Source organism: Marmota flaviventris, chromosome 6, assembly GCF_047511675.1.
Source record: "Marmota flaviventris isolate mMarFla1 chromosome 6, mMarFla1.hap1, whole genome shotgun sequence".
NCBI classification, from domain to species: domain Eukaryota; kingdom Metazoa; phylum Chordata; class Mammalia; order Rodentia; family Sciuridae; genus Marmota; species Marmota flaviventris.
The window spans coordinates 46,025,787-46,046,630 of NC_092503.1; the positions used below are offsets into that span (position 1 = coordinate 46,025,787).

The window sequence follows — 20,844 nt, forward strand, 5'->3', positions numbered from 1 at the left end:
TAAGGAGTTAAAGAATTTCAAAGAAATGGAAATTCTCTTGGCATCACAGGGATTCTAATTCACTGCTTACACATTCTACAGAATTAAAAAAAAATTCTTTGTCACATTTCATAGTCTGCTCAGAAAACAATACTTGCCAGAACTCTGAGCATCATAGGGAAGATTTTTATATTCCTTAAAAACGTCATCTGGTTTACAATCCTCATGGGGTAACAACTTTCTTTGGGTGGATAAACACGTACTTTTATGAACCAGCCTCTAGCCTCCTACTACAGCTTTGTTCCACAGTCACAGATCCCTGGTGCATCCTTAAATATGGACAAACTCCTCTTCATGTGTGGGAGGTGGGAGAAGTAGACTAGAAAACCTGTGGGGAGAAAACCTGTGTGACCCACATAATTCACAGCTTAAAGAACGACCTGACGCTGCTTAGAGATTTCTAATTATTGCTTTAGATTTTATGTGAAAAATATTAATAATATCCTATCATCGGTCTTTGTCCAGTTCAGACACTTTTCTCATTCTTATCAGCATAGATAAAATGAGGGAGATCAGATGTGAGAGAAAGCACGGGAACCCATCAGCTGTGCATCAGCCGCCCAGTTGTTCCCCTCGGGCAGAGTTCATCTTGCCAGTCAACCAGCTCACAAAGACTTCAGCTTTCATCTAATCCGACTCTGTTTGACAAAGCCAGTTGCAGATGCTCATCATGGAGACAGCAGATTACAGATAATCCATGCTAAAGAAATGCTATCTTCCTGTCATATATACACTGAAAGCTATCTATTCCTGGATATGCTTGTTCAAGGAGCCCTAGAAATTAGGTAACTGTGGAATGGAAGGCATTTGAGTTATATCACCCTAAGAAAGACCAAATTTAGCAGCAAGAAATAAGTAATAATTGTATATGATATAAAATCATGCAGAGCCATTTCCAAGGAGTAGCCAGAGAGACTATGGATGCACTTAGGCAGGTAAATATATTTCACCTCTGGCCAGACACTTTCAGCTGTTGAAAAGTGAACAATAAATTATCACAAGTTTGAGAGTAAACTTGCAGGTATATGATACAAATCCTGAGAACTCACTGTGACCTTTGCTAGTTCTCTGACTGAAGAGGGAGATTCTGATTTCACTTTGGCCAACACTTACAGCAGCAAGAATGCCATTTCCACAATTTAGCTTGAAGTAATCTTTTATAGATGTATGTGGTTTCAAGTTGACACAAAATGCAAAGTTTCTTTGAAATTTGAAATCTTACTTTAAGAATTGAGCAAATGACTTTGTTGATGTAAGAAAAATAGACTGAGTTTGATCCTTATGTTTAGGTTGGTGGATTAGATTGTAGTTAAGTCCCTCTCTACGAGCCTTAGAAATATCAAATAAAATGCCACTGATTTACAATCACATATTTTTCCTTCTAAGACTTGAAAGTCTTAGTTCTTTAGTCATTTGAAGTTAATGAATGAAACTGAAGGTCTTACTTAACATCACTTTCTTTTAAAAATTGAAAGAAGATTTACTTATCTTTAAAGCTTGAGCAATCTTGTGCTCAGAGTGACGTCACCCTAGGGCTGCCCATGCCCTCTTATGGTTCCAGACACTCCTCTTGTCATTTAGACGTGAGAGCTTACCTCATTCTAAGTTTATTCATTTACTCCCACTAAACATATCCCTCCAAAACTTTTTCTTGTCCAAATTAAACTGATACTGTTTAAATTCTAGTGTGGGAAATAACAAGTGATCTATTATATTTTGATACACATCTTACCTTGGGAAACTGCAACAATATCTCTAAAATTTACTGTATCCATATCTTCTTTCAGCAACTGATAGACATTGCCTATCATTTTCCCTTGATTTGGAACCAATAAAATTGGATAATACCAAGAGGTTCTTTAAAAACAAGCCAACTATTTATTCAGGGGTAAAGTGCTCCACAAATCTGACTCATCAGATTCAGATAAGACCTGCTCAGTGTCAGAATTATCAAGAAAACATGGATTAGGCTCTGATCTCCAGCAAAATAGTCAACACTGTTTGGGACATGCACATAAAACCATATTTTATCAATTTATAACATAATTTACAGCAGAAGATGTCTTTGATTTTTTTTTTCTAATTGTAATAGTAGTCAATCTAATTGAGTGGTTACAGGAGATTATTAAACAGAAAGTCCCCTATCATTTCCTGGAATATTACTACCAACAATTTGAGGCCTCTATCTCACAAAGACTCCACAACAACCCTATGATGGAAGTACATTTTTTTAAACTTTATTCATTTTTTATCACTCCTCCTCTTTGTTATTTTAAGGGTGCCTAACATTTCAAAATAACTGAATTGTTATTTTACCATATTTTTATTGGCACATTATAATTATACATAATGGTAGGGTTCATTGTTACATAGTCATACATGCTCATGATATAACAATATAATTTGTCCAAAATCAAGTCCCAGTATTTCCCCTTTACTCCACTCTACTGATCTCACTTAGATTTTCATGAAATTTCCACCCTTCCCGCTTTTCTTTTCCCATTTCCTCTCTAGCTTTCATATAAGAGAAAATATACAATTCTTGACTTTGTGAATTTGGTTTATTTTGCTTAACATAATATTCTCAAATTCTATCCATTCCCTGGCAAATAATGTAATTTCATTCTTTCTTTATGGCTTATAAAACTCCATTGTGTGTGTGTGTGTGTGTGTGTGTGTGTGTGTGTGTGTATATATATATATATATATATATATATATATATATATATATATATATATCACATTTTCTTTATCCAGTTATACATTGACAGATAACTAAGCTGGTTCCACAGTTTGGATATTGTGAATTTTGCTGCTATAAATATAGATATGTATGCATTGCTATAATATGAAGACATTAATTCTTTAGGATAGATACCAAGGAGTGGTATACCTGGGTCATATAGTGGTTCCATTCCTACTCTTTTGAGGAATTTCCATACGTATTTCCATAGTGGCTGTACTAATTTACAATCCCACCAGCCATATAATGTTTCTTTTTCTCCATATCCTCTCCAGCATTTATTATTGTTTGTATCTTGATGGTCAGCATTCTAACTAGAGTGAATGAAATCTCAGAGTAGTTTTGATTTGTATTTCCCTGATAACTAAAGAGGTTGAAAATTTTTTCATGTATTTGTTGGCCATTTGAATTCCTTCTTTTGAGAAGTGTCTATTTAGTTCATTTGTCCATTTATTAAGTGGGTTGTTTGTTTATTTGTTTTGTTTTGTTTTGTTGGTGTTCAGCTTTTAATTTCTCTATATATTCTGGAAATCATCTGTCAGAAGAGAAGTGAGCAAAAATTTTCTCCAGTTCTATAGGTTCTATCTTCACATTTTAAATCGTTTCCTTTGCTGTGCAGAAGCTTTTTAATTTGATGCTTTCCCATTTATTAACTCTTGGCATTATTTCCTGACCATAGGGGTTCTATTGAGAAAGTCATTGTCTATGCCTATATGCTGAAGTGTTGACACCATGTTTTATTCTAGGTGTTGCATAGTTTCTGGTCTAATTCCTAGGTCTTTGATCCATTTTGAGTTGATTTGTGCCAGGTGTAAGAGAAGGATTTTTTTTTATATACTTACCAAAAAGTTTACATATTTTTAAGAAAAACATGATATCCATGCATATTAATTTGTAAACTGTTTTCCCGTACTTCACCACATTTAGATATCTTTTAATGTGGCTCAGAAGACACCAAGTTTTAATACTTATTTTAGGAAAACAAACCAAAATATCAACTCATTTTGTAAAGTATTGGCTTGCAGAAATAACTAAAGTAAATCCAAATATCTACCAAATGTGATAAGCTGAATCAGAAAACAAAAAGATATTGTTCAGTCACTGTCTAATCCTTGTTAAGTGATTGCATTTCCAAAGGCTCAAAGAACACAGAAAAAAGCCAACAATTCCTTCATCATTACTATAACTGGGTAGTCTACAGAGACAGTTGTATGGATTTCTGCAAATCTGTGTCCGACAAAAATTCAGTATAAAGTCATGAGGAGTAATTGCTCACTGGCTTTTTCCATATTTCTTCTTTTCTGCCCTCACCTTTTTCTGCCTCATGCCTTATGAAGATCTTTGTCTATGTACACATTACATAATATTTCTAATTTTAAATACTTAAATTTATTTTGAGATAATCATTTCTACTATAGAAAGAGTAATGACTTATTTTGAGTCATTTTCATCATCCCATTTAAATGTTCTTTTTCTTAATGAAGAACTTGGAAACATGAAAATTGCTTGAATTCAAGATGCTATGCAAATTTATGTAATATCTATTTTGTCTTAAGATTTCTCTCTCTCTCTCTCTCTCTCTCTCTCTCTCTCTCTCTCCTCCTACCCACTGCAGTAACCAGGGCATAAGGGCAGCTGGAACATGTGGGCTTTTGTTTGATCAAAGGTAATGATCAACTAAGCCCAGAGGAAGATAGGTCAGCTTTCCTAGTTCACCTGCTTAATAGAATCTTTTTACGTTCTCCCCAATTGTGAGTCCATCTGTGCCACTATCAGGAAAGAAAAAAAATACAGAAATACAGTGTCTTGCCATCAGGAACTGAACATTTAAAGTTGCTTTTCATGTGCTTATGTAGGAATTGCTATTCTGTGAAGAGACATGTGTCCTATGCTTACTTCTGTAAACCTAAAGAATCATAGATTGGCTTCTTTTGTTATTTGTTAGCTTATTTTGCCTTTTATTTTCTTCTCCTGCATCATTATTTGTCTGTATGTTTCTCTTTTATCTTTTTAAATTTTAAACAGGAGGCACAATTCTCGGGTTTGTGGCAAGAAACACCAAAAATCTGTCCATGTCTCCTACAATATTAGCAGCAATGATATTTTAATCAATATTCCCAGAACATATGTTTCTTACCTGTGAAGAAGACTGACAAAAAGTGGAAATTCACTCCAGGGCTCAGTGGGTATTTGCTACTAGCATTTAAGGAAAATTTGTATAGTATCTTGGAAATCCTATAAATCTGGCTTTTTTTTTTTTTCAGAGTCAAGTCATTCAGATGATGGTAATATTTCAGATCTCTCAAGCATTAATGTACAAAACTATTAAGTGCCTCTGAGCTTTTAGGCTATTCTGATGCTACAAATACCTTTCTTGCCTCTGTCTGATTGTCTGTACTGTTTCTGGGGCTCAGGGCTGAAATTTTAATTATTTATATTTCTCTCTGAATAACAAGTACCAAGGGAAAAAATGAGACATAGCTGCCAATGGCTGTTGGTGCTAGAAACCCAATATTTCCATTCCCTTTATAGTAGTTCCTGGTGCTTAACCATAGTTGTTGGTTGATATATTGACTAGTCAATCTGGAAAAAGCTTCTAGAACTGATAATCAGAAGATAGAGACAGTTTGCAATGCAGTGGGGACAGTAGATAAAGAATTGTTATATCAGTTATAAACTTCAAAGGGGAAAAATGAAAATGAAAAAAATTAAATAAACAGGAGATGGTCCTTGACAAAGGTGTGATTATTTGAGGAATAAGGAGAAGCTAGAACACAGGAATATGAGGAAATCATATATTTCTCTGATGAGGATGTTTTGATATTGATGTGTTCACATTGTGACCATTTTACATAGACATGAAGCCAAAAAGACAAAGCATTAGGCTTTCAGTTCACAAAGCAGACCACCTCTACGTATTGCTAAGCCTCACTCTGTCAATTCAGGCAGGTCACACATGCTGGGGGTGGAACTCGGCAATGGAGCACCTTGTTTACTGTGCATTTTACTAGGTGATGAAAGGCTGAAAGTTTAATGCCTGCCTTTTGATTAGCTTAAATGTGTCTGTGGCTTGTTATATCCAAACTTCCTGTTCCTTCAGGAAAATGACATATCTTTATAGGGTTTATATGTGTGTGTATGGTACAGTAGTTTAAAACCTACTCTAATTCAATTCAGGCAAATTGAATTGAATTCAGTCAGTGAATATCATGAGTTATGCCCATCAACTTATATTTTGTAGAAAACTCCACCTTATTGTGAAGACATTGTGGGTGTGTTGGCTTTATAATGGAGCTTTTCTTTTGCATGAGGAATACCGAATCATGAGTGTGGGATACACAACCTGATTGGGTTTTTTACTCCTGATGTAGCAATTTAGAAAAATATACTCACAGCCAAAAAAAAAATATGGAAATATATCTGGAGTGAATTCTGCTTTTTCCCACTAATCACCAGGATTTGAAGAAGAGCTTGAAAGAACAAGATTCATCAACCGACAAGTCATGCTGTAGATCCCACCGCAGTATGTGAACAGATGATGGTCAAGAACATATGAATAGAGAGTGTCATGGGAGGGGTGTCTCCTGGTGATCTTCTTGTGACTCACTGTTCTGCTCAATGTATGTACTCTCCTTGGGCAATACTTTTTTTTCTTTTATGATTTAGTAACAACTTATCTTCATGACTATCAACTACACATTTCTAGATATTATGGTTCCCCTGAATTTCAAACAAGAAACAAACAAGTCCAGGTATGGCCCAAAGGCACCTCAAAATTAATTTTCTTAAAGTAATTTTGTCTCAGAATATCCCCCTACCCCAGAGAAGAACTCAACTTTTATCGTCCTTATTCAGTCGCTAGCATCGCCAAATACCCAGGCTCCTAGATCAAGTTGTTTTTCCCACCTCTCTTATGACCACCACTTAATCAAGTTTTCTCTTTTATAACCTTTTAAATACATCACAAGACTCAAGGCCTCAACCGTCTTCATTTGCAATATTGCAGCATATTTGTCACTGGTTATAAAAGCTGTAGTAACCCAAGGAATTCTAAGCACTAAAAACAGCTTTTAAACCACACATTTATTTGTACAGCAACAGAAACGTGAATACATAGACCTGACTCAGAGAAAAGTCCAGGCAAAAGTTGATCTCCTTAAAATAATTTAGAAAAAAAGTCTGTGATCATTAGACTTTGTTTGCACTGACCTTTGATGGAAATTTGGATTTGATTCCTTGGGAAGGGACATGTGGACGATGTGTCTGAATCATTCCTTTTATCTGAGGGAATGTGTGATGCATCTAGCCTTTTAAGCAGAGGCAGATGAGTTGCTAGGCTATTGAGAGGTGTGTTTGCATGGAGAAATAATTTCAAGGGAGGAAACCATGTGTTTATAACCTCATCAATATTAACTGAACTTGAAAGAATGAATTGACATTACCATTGATAGTGGATCAAATGATGCTCTCCATAGAGTCTGAATTTCACTAAGCATGGTTATGTAATGGCATTTGCATTTCCCTTACACTTTACTCACTCACATTCTCTACTGTGTATTGTGTTCACCGTATTCCACCTTGAGTATTGCTGTATCCTCAGAGACCTCCTTTTATCCAAAGGTAATGCCCATAGTTATTTTGAATGCAAATGGATTTTCATGTTTCAAAGGTCTTTTTTTCATTAAGGTCAACAAAATTATTTTGCAACAGTCTATCGTAAAGATATCATAAAGCAGTTTTTTTCTAACATTTAGCAGGAATATAAATGTGGTATGTCACATAGAGTTGCTATGAGGATTATAAAATATGTCCATTAATCATATTATTAATATTTTAGAAAGAACTCCCATTTGAGAATATTTAAACAATTTTATTTTAAACATGTTTAGTGTCATGTCCCTTTCCACAACTTCCAAAAGAGGCAGGTTAAAAATCATCATGCAACATAGGTGCACCTTAGGGATGCCACGCCCCCAGAGATGCTAATAGCTGGCCAGGATATTACAATGGTTCTATTTTCTGGGCATCATACATGCTGAAAATAATTGGGAAATTTATTCCATCATCTGGACAATTCCTCATGTTAAAGAAATTAACTGTGTGTTTATGTTAAATTTCTATGAAAACTGCAGGGATTGAAGGGTATGTTGGACCATATCATTTCCAATAAACCAGGAAATCATTACCTTTCTTTTTAAAGTCTGTAAATCACTTAAAAATGCAGTAGTTTGGAATTGGTTAAGTTTTAACTTAACCGTATGAAGAAACTCTGCGTGACTGTTAACAATATTCTGTCAAAGGGAACTAAATAACACACACCAAAAAAGTGTTCACATTTATAATAAGATTACAATGATTGTTATCCAGCCCGAGTTCTAGCCTCAGGATGTTATTTGGTGCACAGCATCTTGAGCAATGGACTCATAGATGATTATGCATTCTGAGTTAAAAGGTGTTCCTTACATGTAATTTTAACTAAGCATGGATTTATTGTGGGACTACATCAATAAACCTGACAATTGCCTCGGCCATCCCAGAGAATATAATTTATTTAAGGATACAGGAAAAACATAAGTGTCATGTTGGGGAAATATAGGGCCTAAAAGGACCACATGGGAGGTATGCCAATCTGGACTTTGAAATTTAAAGGGACTTCTTAGTGAATCTGACATATGTACTAGAAGGTTGTGTATGTATCAGTCATGCACAAGGAATAAAGAAGGAAGACGAGGAGACTTCATCAAGTTCCTAAGTTTTAACTATCTCATCTCAGCCATAGCTTTGGTTAGGCCTTTGTGTGCCTACACGACTTAGAATTCTATCCAGGCCTTTCCTAAGGCTTTCAATATCACTTTGTCACACATTAAAAAGACTGAAAATTGAGCCAAAAATTTCCATTAAATAGGGTTTCTTCAATGTTGTTTGTGTCAAATGCTAATGTCCTGAAATATTTTAGAACCATTAAAACTATTGATTTTTATTAGCATTTTCATCTCTGTTGACCATTTATCATTCATTTTACCATACTTTCTACTCTGACCATTACATTTAAAGAAAATCCCAGTACCTACTGAGTGATTACTTTCACCATCTAAAAATTCTATAAACCTTGCAGTTGCAGACAAAGTCCCAAAGGGCTCATATATTATATTTAATTAATACTAGCCCCAGGCAGGAAAAGTGAGGAGAAAGCCTTAGCCCCACACAGACAAGTGTGGGCCTTGTTCTGAGGTCAAGGAGGAGCTGGGAAAGGATCTTGAGAACTATAGTTTTGTGTTTAAGAAAGATCCCTCCAGACGTGATGGAGGAGCTAATGGAGTTGTGGCTAATACCATAACCCTGGCAAAAGATAAGAATTTTCACTGGGTTATACATGAGGATAAAGAGGGTAAGACTGTTCAAAAGGATCATTAGGAGCAATAGGGTGATCAGAAGAGGAGACTGTGAGGGAGAGTTCAGGATGATTCCCAGGTTTCTGGCTTCCTTTGCACCATAGGATGAGAGGAATGCAAGCCGCGGATGTCATTTGAGAACGAAGCAAACTATTCCAGGCTGTACATACTTGAGCCTTAGGTTCCTGCAGAGCATTGACAGGGAGATTTACAATAACTGACTGTTGATGTTCTGCTTAGTAGCTTGGGAGAGCACTCTTGGTTAGAGCAAAGATTTTTCTTGTATTAGCAATAAAGAGAACAGAAGTACCTTGTCTGAAACCTTGTAGTTATGATGCATCAGAAATGTTTAACACGTTAATAATTTCTATTTATCAATTCTATTTTTTAAAATACAGGTTTAATTGGCTTTTATGGAGGAAGAAAATTAATCAAAAATACTTTCTTTTTAATGGAAAATTTCACAGAAAATCTTATATTTTTATGACTTTATTATAGATCTGTGAAAATAGAGGCAATCAGACTAAAATTAACATTGGCAATTCCCCTCTCAGAATTTCTGATTAATAGAGGAAGAATTTGTATCATTCTATGCAACTGATAAAATGTGTATAAATGCAAATTATTCTTAAATGCAGTCTCTTTTTCATATCTAACAATCACATCATACTGTATCCTTTGAGTGTTGCCTCTATGAAATCATTTTTGATTAATAATTTTTTAAATTTTTCTTTTATTTCTTTACTTTTACATGATAAGTCCTTACATAATTCGCCCAGGCCTAGGTTATTTTACTAGGAAACTTTAGCATTAGAGCAGTCTATATTACAGATAAAAACACAAAAGAATGCATTACTTTAAACAATGCTACTGATTCCATGGGACTAATAATAACAAATAGTAAGTTACTACTTATCAAGTCTGTACATACCAGGAACCTCTAAGCTAATAGGTCAAGTAAGATCACAATCACTGTCTGTGGAAAATACTACTAATAAGCTCATTTTTTCAGATGAGAAGGATGAACCTCTGAGAAATAACCTAACTTGTCACAAAATTAATGTCATCCCAAACACAGATCTAACTCTGTGGTGCTTTCAGTTGTTTTATATTTTGTGTTTACTTTGAAACCATATTCTGTGTTAATTCTGGCTTTACATCTTCATAGAAACTATAGTAGCCACTTCAGTGTGGTTATATAGAGACGAGTCTGGGATCCTTGGGCGATGCCTTTCTTAGAAGATCTGGAGACTTGCTCACAATGTACAGATGCATCTTGCTCCCTGCTGCACCCTTCCTGACTCTGAAGTGCAGGAAGCCCAGGAAAAGCCATACAGGAGTTTCATTAGGTCAAGCCACTAAAGTGTGTGCCAAAAACTAGTGCACTCTCTCAAGTGTGTGCTCTCCCTACCGCCCCACCTCTGGTTTCAAGGATTCACCAGTCAGTTCTTGGCTTATGCTCCTGAGTAGCATCTGCCTGTGAAAGAATCACTAATATGTCAATAAGTTGTCCTTCATCCAAGGTTCAATGTGCCCTCAGAGGGCTTTCTCTGCTGGCTTTGGTATTCAAGTATCTAATTCCCCAGACAAATGAACATTCAGCTTCTTGTGAAAAAACACCAGATACCACTTTTAAGCACATTTTCTGGGAGAAGTTTTTTCCTTTGAGAAGCAGAGTCAGAATGATGTCATAACTCATGCAGGAGTCCAGGCAATCAATGAATAATAAATAAATGAAAAACTGTGTATGGGGGGGTGGTAAGAGCAGTGGCAAATAGCACAAATATATTATCCTCAAAATCCAAAGGCAAGAAATCTTGCCCCTTTGTAATATAAAATGGGGACAGTTTTATTCTTTATGGAGGTCATGTGTAAAGCATTAATAAGCTAAAGTACACAAAGCCAAATGACAAATCTTGATTAACAAACTGCCCGTGAAGCTCATATTTGCCCCGGTGTGTTTAAAGATGCTTGAAGGCTGTAAACCTCTGACCCTCATTCTGACTATTGATTGGTAAGAATACCGCCCTCATTTTAACTAATAAAAACAATGGTTTCTCTTTGCTTTAGAGCAGGTATCATATTAGGTAGTTAATTTTTCACTTTTGTAAATGTGCTTCTCACCAGATTCTTAGTTGGAGGCTCTATTTCAAGGAAAGAAGTAAAGTCACACATCACACTGAGAAATCCTTTTTGACCTCCTGACCTTCTGTCCCCTTTAACTTTAGGATTAAGATCAGTTACAACAACAATACAAGAAATGTCATTTAACAGCATTGCTGTATTTTCCCTTTTCCTGTTTTCCAATTGCATTTTTGAGAAAGGAAATCTGAGATTAAACTTGTGGGGGAAAAAATAGAGAATTCTACTATGACTTGTTCATATTGGCTGAAATCATCAACCCCCTACAAGAGATTTGAATAAAAACCTTTATAAAGAATCCCATGAAATTAATTTCCCTGATTATGAGCTGCCAAAGGAGATATGAAAGGGGCTTAAAGGTTATTAAACAAGTTTTGACTGTGGAAGCTAGGCATGCAAAGCTATTGTCCTCATGAAAATGGTTCAGCATTTTCAGAGTTCATAAAAATCTTGGTTTGACATTGTAATTCTTTAGATATCTTCACAGTTCTATGGGTCTCTTATGCTGTCAACAGATGGCTCAAATGATCACTAAAGTTCAAAAGCTTCAGTAGTCTGCATACCCCTTTAGCTGTTCTTCCAGACTCTCATGTTCTACCATATCTTCCCACCTTTTTCAATCAGTTGTGGGTTTCTCATGTGCAGGATTCCTGTCCTGAAACCTGTTCTGCTGCTCACCACTGCCATTCATTCCCCACCCTAATCCTTCCCTATCATCATCTACTTCCTTGAGGTCTCAGCCAGTACATCACTTGTCCCAGGCAGCTGCCCTGCCTAGCTCTCTCTACAACCCACTTCCCTGCATAGACCTCCATGAGCTTAACCCTATGTCATAGCTTTCTGAGCAGGCTTCACTTTTCTCACTTGAAATCATTTCTTACTGTTACCAAAAATGTGAATATTTAGCCTTTTAAGATCTTCTCTCCCTTAATTAGTTTAATGTTTGCTCTCCTTCATACATTAAACTCTATGAGAGAAGGTACCTTGTCTGGTTTTGTTATCACCACCAGTGTGAGCATAAGATGTGGTGAGATTTGTTAAGATGTGGCATAAAAGAAAATATCTCTTGGAAACTTTAGCACATTAACTCTATGACAAAACCCAACCACACTTAAGAACACTATCAAGATATGTCATTAAGAGTATTCAAGAAATACACTGGGTATGGTGGTACACACCTGTAATTCCAGCAACTCAGGAGCCTGAGGGAGGAAGATCACAAGTTGGAAGCCAACCTCAACAATTTGGTGAGGCCCTAAGCAATTTAGTGAGACTCTTTCTCAAAATGAAAAATAAAAAGGGTTGAGGATGTAGCTTAGTGGTAAAATACTCCTGGGTTAAGTCCCAATACCAAAAAAAAAAAAAAAAAAAAAAAAGTCAAGAAATAAGAAAAAATTAATTCTTGAGAATAAATGAAGTATTTGTAAACAATGAGACTAAGTTTTTAAAATGAAAAGGAATCTAGCGGTATTCTACATTTTTATGTCAAAGCTTCGCATGCCATTCAATGAACAGAAAGGTTTCCACTAGAACCATGTGAAATGTAAAAGGGATAAAATCATGAAGGGTAAATTTTATCCTTACAATTTTTACATAAATATGATGGAAAATCTAAATATTTAAATATAATGTTTGCAAAAAAAAAAGTAGAGACCTCTCCAATCAAACTATACAAAAAAAAAACCTAAATAAAATTTAATTTTCTCATTCTGGAAAATACGTAGTTTTTATAACAGGAAGCATTTTTATCACAGTATAATGTAGCCACAATCAGCAAAAATTAAGCACTGTTCGCAAGAATTTTATATTAGAAAACTACTTGAAAATCTTTTATCAATTATAACAGAGGTAAGACTTTATTTTATAAGCAAATATCTCAAAATTGGTAACTAAATCATTTACCAAAGTCCACTTACAACAACCAGTCTTTTCCAGCTATTGCTAATGCCTGTAATCAAGGAGTAACTGAAATTTATTTTCTTTTCATTTAATCAGTGTGCTTTGGGAACAGATAGGTTGTGTTTTCTGCCATTTACAAACTCAAGGATTTAATTTAGAATTCAATAATTGAATGAGATGGTACAATAACCTTTCATATAAATTCATCGTTTCTTATCTTTCCCAAAGAACAAAATGTTCTCTGTGCCATAATGACTATTGTTGACTTTTCTGGAAGGTTTTTGTTTAAATTTCTATAACTCACCCTGGATTGTAAATCTGCCCTCAAAATACTGGGTGAACAGTTTACTAGTCCAGGCCTTTTCAGAACTGTAGCTGCTATTGTGATATCTGTATGGAAATTCATTTCACTCCCTATTATAAAGAAACCTGATGGGTAGCCCTTTCCAGGGGATTCAAGCATATCAATCTCATTTACCTCCTGCTTTTTTGAAAAGTTGGAACTTTGGTTTGGGTTTCAGAATTCATTTATCCCAAATATTTTTCCTTTCTCCTTCATCTCTCTCTCTTACTCTCCTCCCTCCCTTCCTTTTTTCCCCTACTCTCTTTCACTTTCCTTTCTTTTTCTTTTAATTTTTTGGGGAACTGCAGAAGGAAAGTATACTACCTAAGCTGACTTTCAAGAACTGTATATTTTAAAAGCAAGGAGAAAAGAGTTTTCACCATAAATAAATAAATGATAAACATTCAAGAAGATACATGTGTTTAGACTGATTTAGATATTACATAACATAGGCGTGTATGGAAATATCACATGGAACTCAATAAATAGGTCCAACTTTTGTTTTTATATTATCAGTTAAAATAAATTTAAACTTAAAGAGAATGATAATATTTTTTGTCCTTTTATAGGGACTGCATTTGTATAAGAATAGATTGATTCCTTCAAAAATAAAATCAATGTGCCTCTAACTTATTGTTTAATCAAGGTTATCTGCAGAAGTAGAACCATACCATAGGGGACCTAGAAGTGTGGGTTAAAGCAGCTGTACCTTGAATGGCTAAATGGAGACCGCATCTATCAAAGGCTCCAAGGGCTAATTTGAGTGGACAGAAGAGAACTAGGCAGTGCTTCTCACTGGTCAGAACAGCATAGCTGCTGCTCTGGTGCTCTGTGGCTGGTCTGAGAACCTGTCATACCATCGTTCCACTGGAGGAACACATTCATTGCTGCCCACTGAGACTCCTCTCTCAATTCAGTCCCTCTCTGCCTCTGCTTCTCTCTCTCTCATTCTAGCCCAACTCCTGTGCCTGTTTATTTTTTTCAGCTGTGTGTGTAAGGTTTGCAGTCATGATTCCTGACATAATGATTTAGTTGGTTGGACACTGTTGAATGCATAACAGCACTACTGGGGAAAGTTGGGACAATAACCTCACTGCCTGCTGGTCTATCTTCATGCCTCCATGACAGTAACTGCTGCCTTTTGAAGTCGGACGGTACTTTAATGTGTGAGACCTTGAGGGTCTCATGGATTCTACTTTCTTGTAGCAGGAACAAAGAAAAATTTTAATATCACAACTATAATTAGAATTTAGTTTAAATTAAAAAAAAAAGCCTTTCTATCCTGAAAATATACATGGGAATCTATAGTTAAGGAGAACCCTAATTTTTTCTTAGTAAAACCTACCTGGAGAGAGAAAGTAAATCAGGACCCTTTTTTTTCCTGTGTTTCTATGATAATGACAGAGTTGGGTTTTAAGTTGTCACAAAACATATTCTTTAAATTCTATCAAGAATTCACTGACCTAATTGGAGTATTTATTTGTCATTATGTCTTTAATCTATATAATTTTTTATTTTACATAAGCATTACCTTGATCAGGTCATTTCTTTTCAATTACTACTACAACTTCAAAAACTACTTGAGAGTGCGGTGCCTCTCGGGTAGTGATGGCACCTTCTGTAGCCAGCACAGGTGGGCCATGTGAGTGGCTGCAGGAGTGATTGTGCTGGACTCCAGGGCGAGAGGCTGTAGGGTAGTTTGTGCCAAAGAGTTCTTACTGGACAGAAGCTAGAAGGAAACTGATCCAAATCAGGAATAAACCTGTCTGAGAAAGGAGGTGGAGTCTTTTACCTAATTCCTGCATCTAAAGCACCCTGAGAGAACATAGCAAAGGTGAATTTCATGAAATCAATGCATTTGTGAGACCCATTGGAAAAGTTTTTCACTGAAAAGAGAATGTATAGTTTTCTGTCATTGCCAATTCACATTGTAAGTGTGATTGCATTGGTAATTATATGAGAAATAGTGTATATACAGAGGAAACCCTCTTCATTGTTGTTAATGAAGTAGAATTACTTTCTACTCATAACATTTTGCTTTAGGGATCATACTAATTGCTACTTATTGAAATATATGTAGTTCACTGTTTCTCCATGTTTCTGTGGTGAAGAACAATTTTTAAACAATTCCAAACTGTTGTAGAACAACACTCAGATGAAATACAGTGAAAATGCATATGTAGAAAAATGAGATGAAAACAGCCTACATGTGAAGAAACATCCCTCTAGAATGTGGGGATCCTCCCTCAGGGTGGTAGGCCATGCCTTAGCAGTGCAGTTGCCCCTCTCAAGGGGCCTGCCTGAGAGCTAATTGATGGTAGATTAATAGCCCTTCTCTGACAGTGAAAATCCCAAAGAGCTTTTATTTATGTTTAGGTTATCTACCAATATTTGCCCTGTTGGGAGTTAAAACTGAGAATCTAAAAAACACTACATTCACTTAAAATATTGTAAACATATTACATGTTAACACACATAGTATTACTAGTAAAATATATTTTGATCACCAAACAAACAAAAAAAAATCAACAGAAAGAGTGCCATTTTGTAAAGTTTTGCAAATCTTGCTGTTTGGCTAATTAGAATATAGCCAGAATCCCCTCTTTTTACATTTTATGTTCAACTTGTGTCATGTAATCTGTGGAAAAATCAATGCTATACTCTTGAGAGAATTAGAATTAAAAAGGCAAATAGCATTTTTCTATTACAATAAAATAACTTTGAACGTGTGGTCCCCTAGAAGCAACTCTGTTGTCCCAGGACCTGCCTTGACATTGCCACTATAGATCATTGCTTTTTACCATGTGTTAGTGCTCACAGTGGCTTGTTTGTATATAAATATCTTTTATTTAGAAATATTTGTTTTGTTCTTGTGATTACCTTCCTACTCAAGCCTTTAGTTCCTTGGTCCCTTGTTTTATTTAAACTTATACTACATGACGTGGCTGGGTTTTTTCCTTATACTTTGTTGAGGTACAATTGATTTATAATAAATTGCACAGGTTTAGGTTGTGCCCTGAAGAACCTTCAGCACATCCATCATAGTAAATGTATCAATTCTGCCCAGAATTTTTCTGCTCCCCCTTTATTACTCTCTTGTTTGCCAGAAACTACTTTAATTTTTTAAAAAAATATTTTTGTGGTCAATGGGCCTTTATTTTATTATTAATTTACTTATATGCAGAGCTGAGACGGGAACCCAGTGCCTCACTCATGCTAGACAAGCACTCTACCAATGAGCTGTGACCCTAGCGCTCTCACTATAAATTTTTAATGTTATATAATCATACGTTCCATGTATTTTTGTCCATCTTCTAGCATATTTTTGAGTTTCACATATTGTGTGTATCCATGCCTTCCATTTTAGCACTAATTTTTGAGTGAGTGTATGTTAAAATTTGTTTATCCATTCAAAAAAAAAAAAAGAAAGAAAAGAAAAATTACTTGATCCAGGCTCAATGGCACATGCCTGTAATCCCAGAAGCTCAGGAGGCTGAGGCAGGAGGATTGCGAGTTCAAAGCCAGCCTCAGCAACAGCAAGGTGCTAAGCAACTCAGTGAGACCCTGTCTCTAAATAAAATAAAAAAAATAGGGCTAGGAATGTGGCTCAGTAGTCGAGTGCTGAGTTCAATCCCTGGGACCCCCCGCCCCAAATTAAAACTAAAAATTACTCGAAGAGAGTTTACTTTTGAAAACTGAAACACCATAAAGTGAGACAAAGTTCTTTAACTATATTTAAATTATCAAAAAGAGTATCAGAAAATACCTTGAGCATCTGGGCTTTAGATCAATTAAGGAACAATTCTTACATAAGCATAACTGAAGGGCAGAGAGGTAATATGTCATCACATGCTCCTTCTAAGTAATTTTTTGTTTGTTTGCTTGTTTGCAGTACTAGGGATTAGTACTAGTATTAATGCCAGTAGACAGGACTAGCACTGATTGTCTAGTGACATTTAAAAATATGTGAGGTGTTTTTGATTGTCATAAGTGATGAGGAGAGGGCTTCTTTCAGCATTTAGTGTTTGAGGGCCTGTGATACTGAATCTTGTGCAATATGCAGAATAGTCTTACAAAACAAAGAACTGTTCTGCATGAAAGCCAGTTGTGTTTTCCCTGAGAAACATACAATTATACATCTAACAGATGCAAACTCAAGTTCCTTTGCTTAGCAAGTTGGTGGTTTGTCTCTTCTAAAGTCAGTGCCAAACACTTTGCTGTTATGAAACCCAGAGACACAGCTCACCTGTCTTCTAAGTTTCTCCCCATCCCAGGGTCAACTATTTCCACTGTAGTACTTTCAAATAGGGTGGGGAAAATCTTTGCAAATAAGGTTAGGAAAAATTCTTTAATATATTCTTTGAAATGATGCTAATGTTTCTTCAAAATGATTCTCATGCTTCTTCCTCTCTCCCACATCTCCTACCTTCTGCTCCTAAATGCTTATCAGCTACACATCTAGATGAGACACTTACCTCCCACATGGCCCTTCTCTGGCTAATTCCTCCACTATTCAATCTACTTCCTCCCTCCAATTGTTGCTAAATGTTACCTAAACATCACTTCCCCACATTGCTTTTCTACTCAAAAATCTTCAGTGAGCTCTATTTCCTATCACATTATACCCTTGTAATTACATCAAAACATTTTAAAGGTATAACAGTGATTTTTTTTCATCTTTGCATTTTCCGTGTTGTCTAGTAATGTCTGACACATATTAGATGCTAAATATATATTGAATCATTATACATTTAATTTTGGTTCCTTACTCAAAACTTGTAGCCAAAATTCTTAAAGCTGTTTTGTTCACTATTTCATTCCAAGATTTTAATTTTTCCTTCCTTTGTACTCTCACAATATTACTAGTGCAAGAAAGAGAATATTTAGTTTTCTATTTCTCATAATTTGTTACCTTTCCAATCTTTTTCTGCTTAAATAACTATATATTACTGAGCATGCTACTAAGCAAACAGCAGCAACAATTTGACAAGTCCTCAGGTATTTATTGCTTGCTGAAAACAATTCCACAGTTTGTTTTACCAAATTACATCATGACATATAATGGATATTTAGAGCTTACTGATCATTTTATGATGTACCTGAGGCCAACAGTATAACCCAATACTTAATACAAGTAAATGAGGCCTATCATAAGATTATAGAAGTCTTGTCAAGTTCATAGAAGTATCCTATTATAGGCTATAAATCTTACAACAGATCTTTCAGCCAAGGCATATGGAAAAGAAAAAAAAGTCAGGCAGAGGGTCATATCAAATTGTATTAATTTATATATAATGAATCCTTCACTTGTGAATTAGCCTTTGCATCCAGATGATCCCTGAATACTCATTCACTCTTAATTTGTAATCAAGTAATTAAAGTACTTGATAAAAGACTACTTCCACATCTGAGGAATTTTAGTCTACAGGTCACAATTTCTTTACTGTTATGCACTTTAATTTGATATGCAAATATTCTTGAATTATAGCGTCTCAATCAACCAACTTCACTCTTTCATTTGATATCCAAAGCAGCTCTTCCTGCAAATCTCCAGCATCCTTCAAAAATGGCACCAGTCCTGACAGCAATCAAGCCTTTAAAAATGTTTCCATCCATTATTTCTTTTATTTCTTGTCTTTTTGAAAAGAAGAGTAAGCATTTATCATCTCTATTCAGTTACATATAATTGGAATACTGCTATGTAACAGAAATCATCACTAATGCAGAGGAATTAAAGGTCAAGCGACTTTGGTCTAGGCTGAATTGAATTAAGTCTTGATGTCGTAAACATTTCCATAGGAGGTAGAACATATATATTTGACTGTTTGTCAAATAAGGGAATAGTAAACAATGATTCTGAGATCCTAATAAATTAAAGGTATTGTAAAGGCATTAAATATACTTTTCTCTTTTTTAGAAACCAAAAATGTAGGAGCATAAAGATTCTCAATAAATTAGAAAGTGAAATATTAAATCTTCATAGTTGAAATGTTTGCATGTTCAATTCTCCACTGGTTTCATTTAATAATGTTGTAAACTATGATTAATAATGAGATCACATTTAAAACTATTTGTGTGCAAGGCAAACTATGCAAGAATGTCCAATCACTTTGGAGTTATCCAAATACCAGTGACTTGAAAAACAGTGTCCAGTCACTGCCTGCTCCATTTTGTTTATTCTTATTGTAGACTGAGTGAATAATGATATCTGCACAGTAGAGATTTTTAGTTTCAACCCCACCCAACATTATCAATTTAAGTGCCTCCAGCTGCTGTTCCCATAAACACAGTGTTGATGGGTGGCAAAGATGACACCATTTCTCTACTGCTTGCTCCATGGGAGTCCAAGGTTTCTTGTGCTGGATACTGATTGGAAGTTCCATACATACACTGGGATGAAGAAGAAGGAATTGGGGTTTGCAAGTTGGAAGCTGTAAAGGAGGAAAATATAATCACCAATTGAAAACCAATTGACATTTTCTTTTCTCTGCCAGTGACACTCTCTTTAAGCTGAGCCTCTGTATTTATTTTTGCATTTAGTGTACACCTACCTGTTCAAAATTTGAATGTATATAATTTGCCAGGGCAATCATCTTTTATTCTACCTTTTTTTTTCAATTGGCTACTTTCCCAGAAATTGTTGTTTTTTTGTAAATATTTCACAAAGGAAACTCAATATCATCTTAAGTCCTACCACAAAATATATCCCCTACTCTAGTTCCTGGATTATTAGAAAAGTACACTGAGTGAGGAGAGATGGAATTTATCTCATTTTCCCTTATCCCCTACTCTAGTTCCTCAGTTGTAGTTCAAACCACTACCTTCTCTTCCCTGGACTGATACAGTTTGCCTCCTAACTGTTCTCATGACTTTTGCCTTTGCCTCATTCGCTCATTCTCCAGAGAACAACTGCAACGATCTTGCCAAAATGTAAAGCAAAACCATACTCTTTCTTTTCAAATGGTATAATGGTTGCTCATACTCTTGGAAGAAAATCCCAGCTGTTGTCCCTGGTTCATAAAACTCTTCATAGGCAAATCCTTGCTTTTTGATTTGTTTTGTTCCTTTTTCCCTTCTTTACTACGCTCAAGCCACACAGGCTTTCTCTCTGCCCATTGAAATTGTCAGTTGTGCTCCAATTTCAGAGGCCCTGCAATTGCTGTTCCTCCTTCCTCAAACTCAACCATCAGATCTTCATGTCTTGCTTCCTTATCACTCTTCTTTCAACTTAAATGTTTCTGCCTCAGGATTCCTATCCCAACCATCCTACCAGAGCAGCTCCTCTG

The 20,844-nt window shown here is 35.5% G+C and overlaps 1 protein-coding gene across 1 annotated transcript in view; it reads right to left on the reverse strand.

The window, feature by feature from the left end:
* Positions 1-19,813: 19,813 nt before the first annotated feature.
* The window catches only part of Rfx6 (regulatory factor X6), a 55,097-nt gene continuing 54,066 nt past the window's right edge, over positions 19,814-20,844 (reverse strand). The window contains exon 19 of the mRNA XM_027953043.2: positions 19,814-19,989. Coding sequence (XP_027808844.2) covers positions 19,814-19,989 — 176 coding nt within the window. The remainder of the gene's footprint in view (positions 19,990-20,844) is intronic.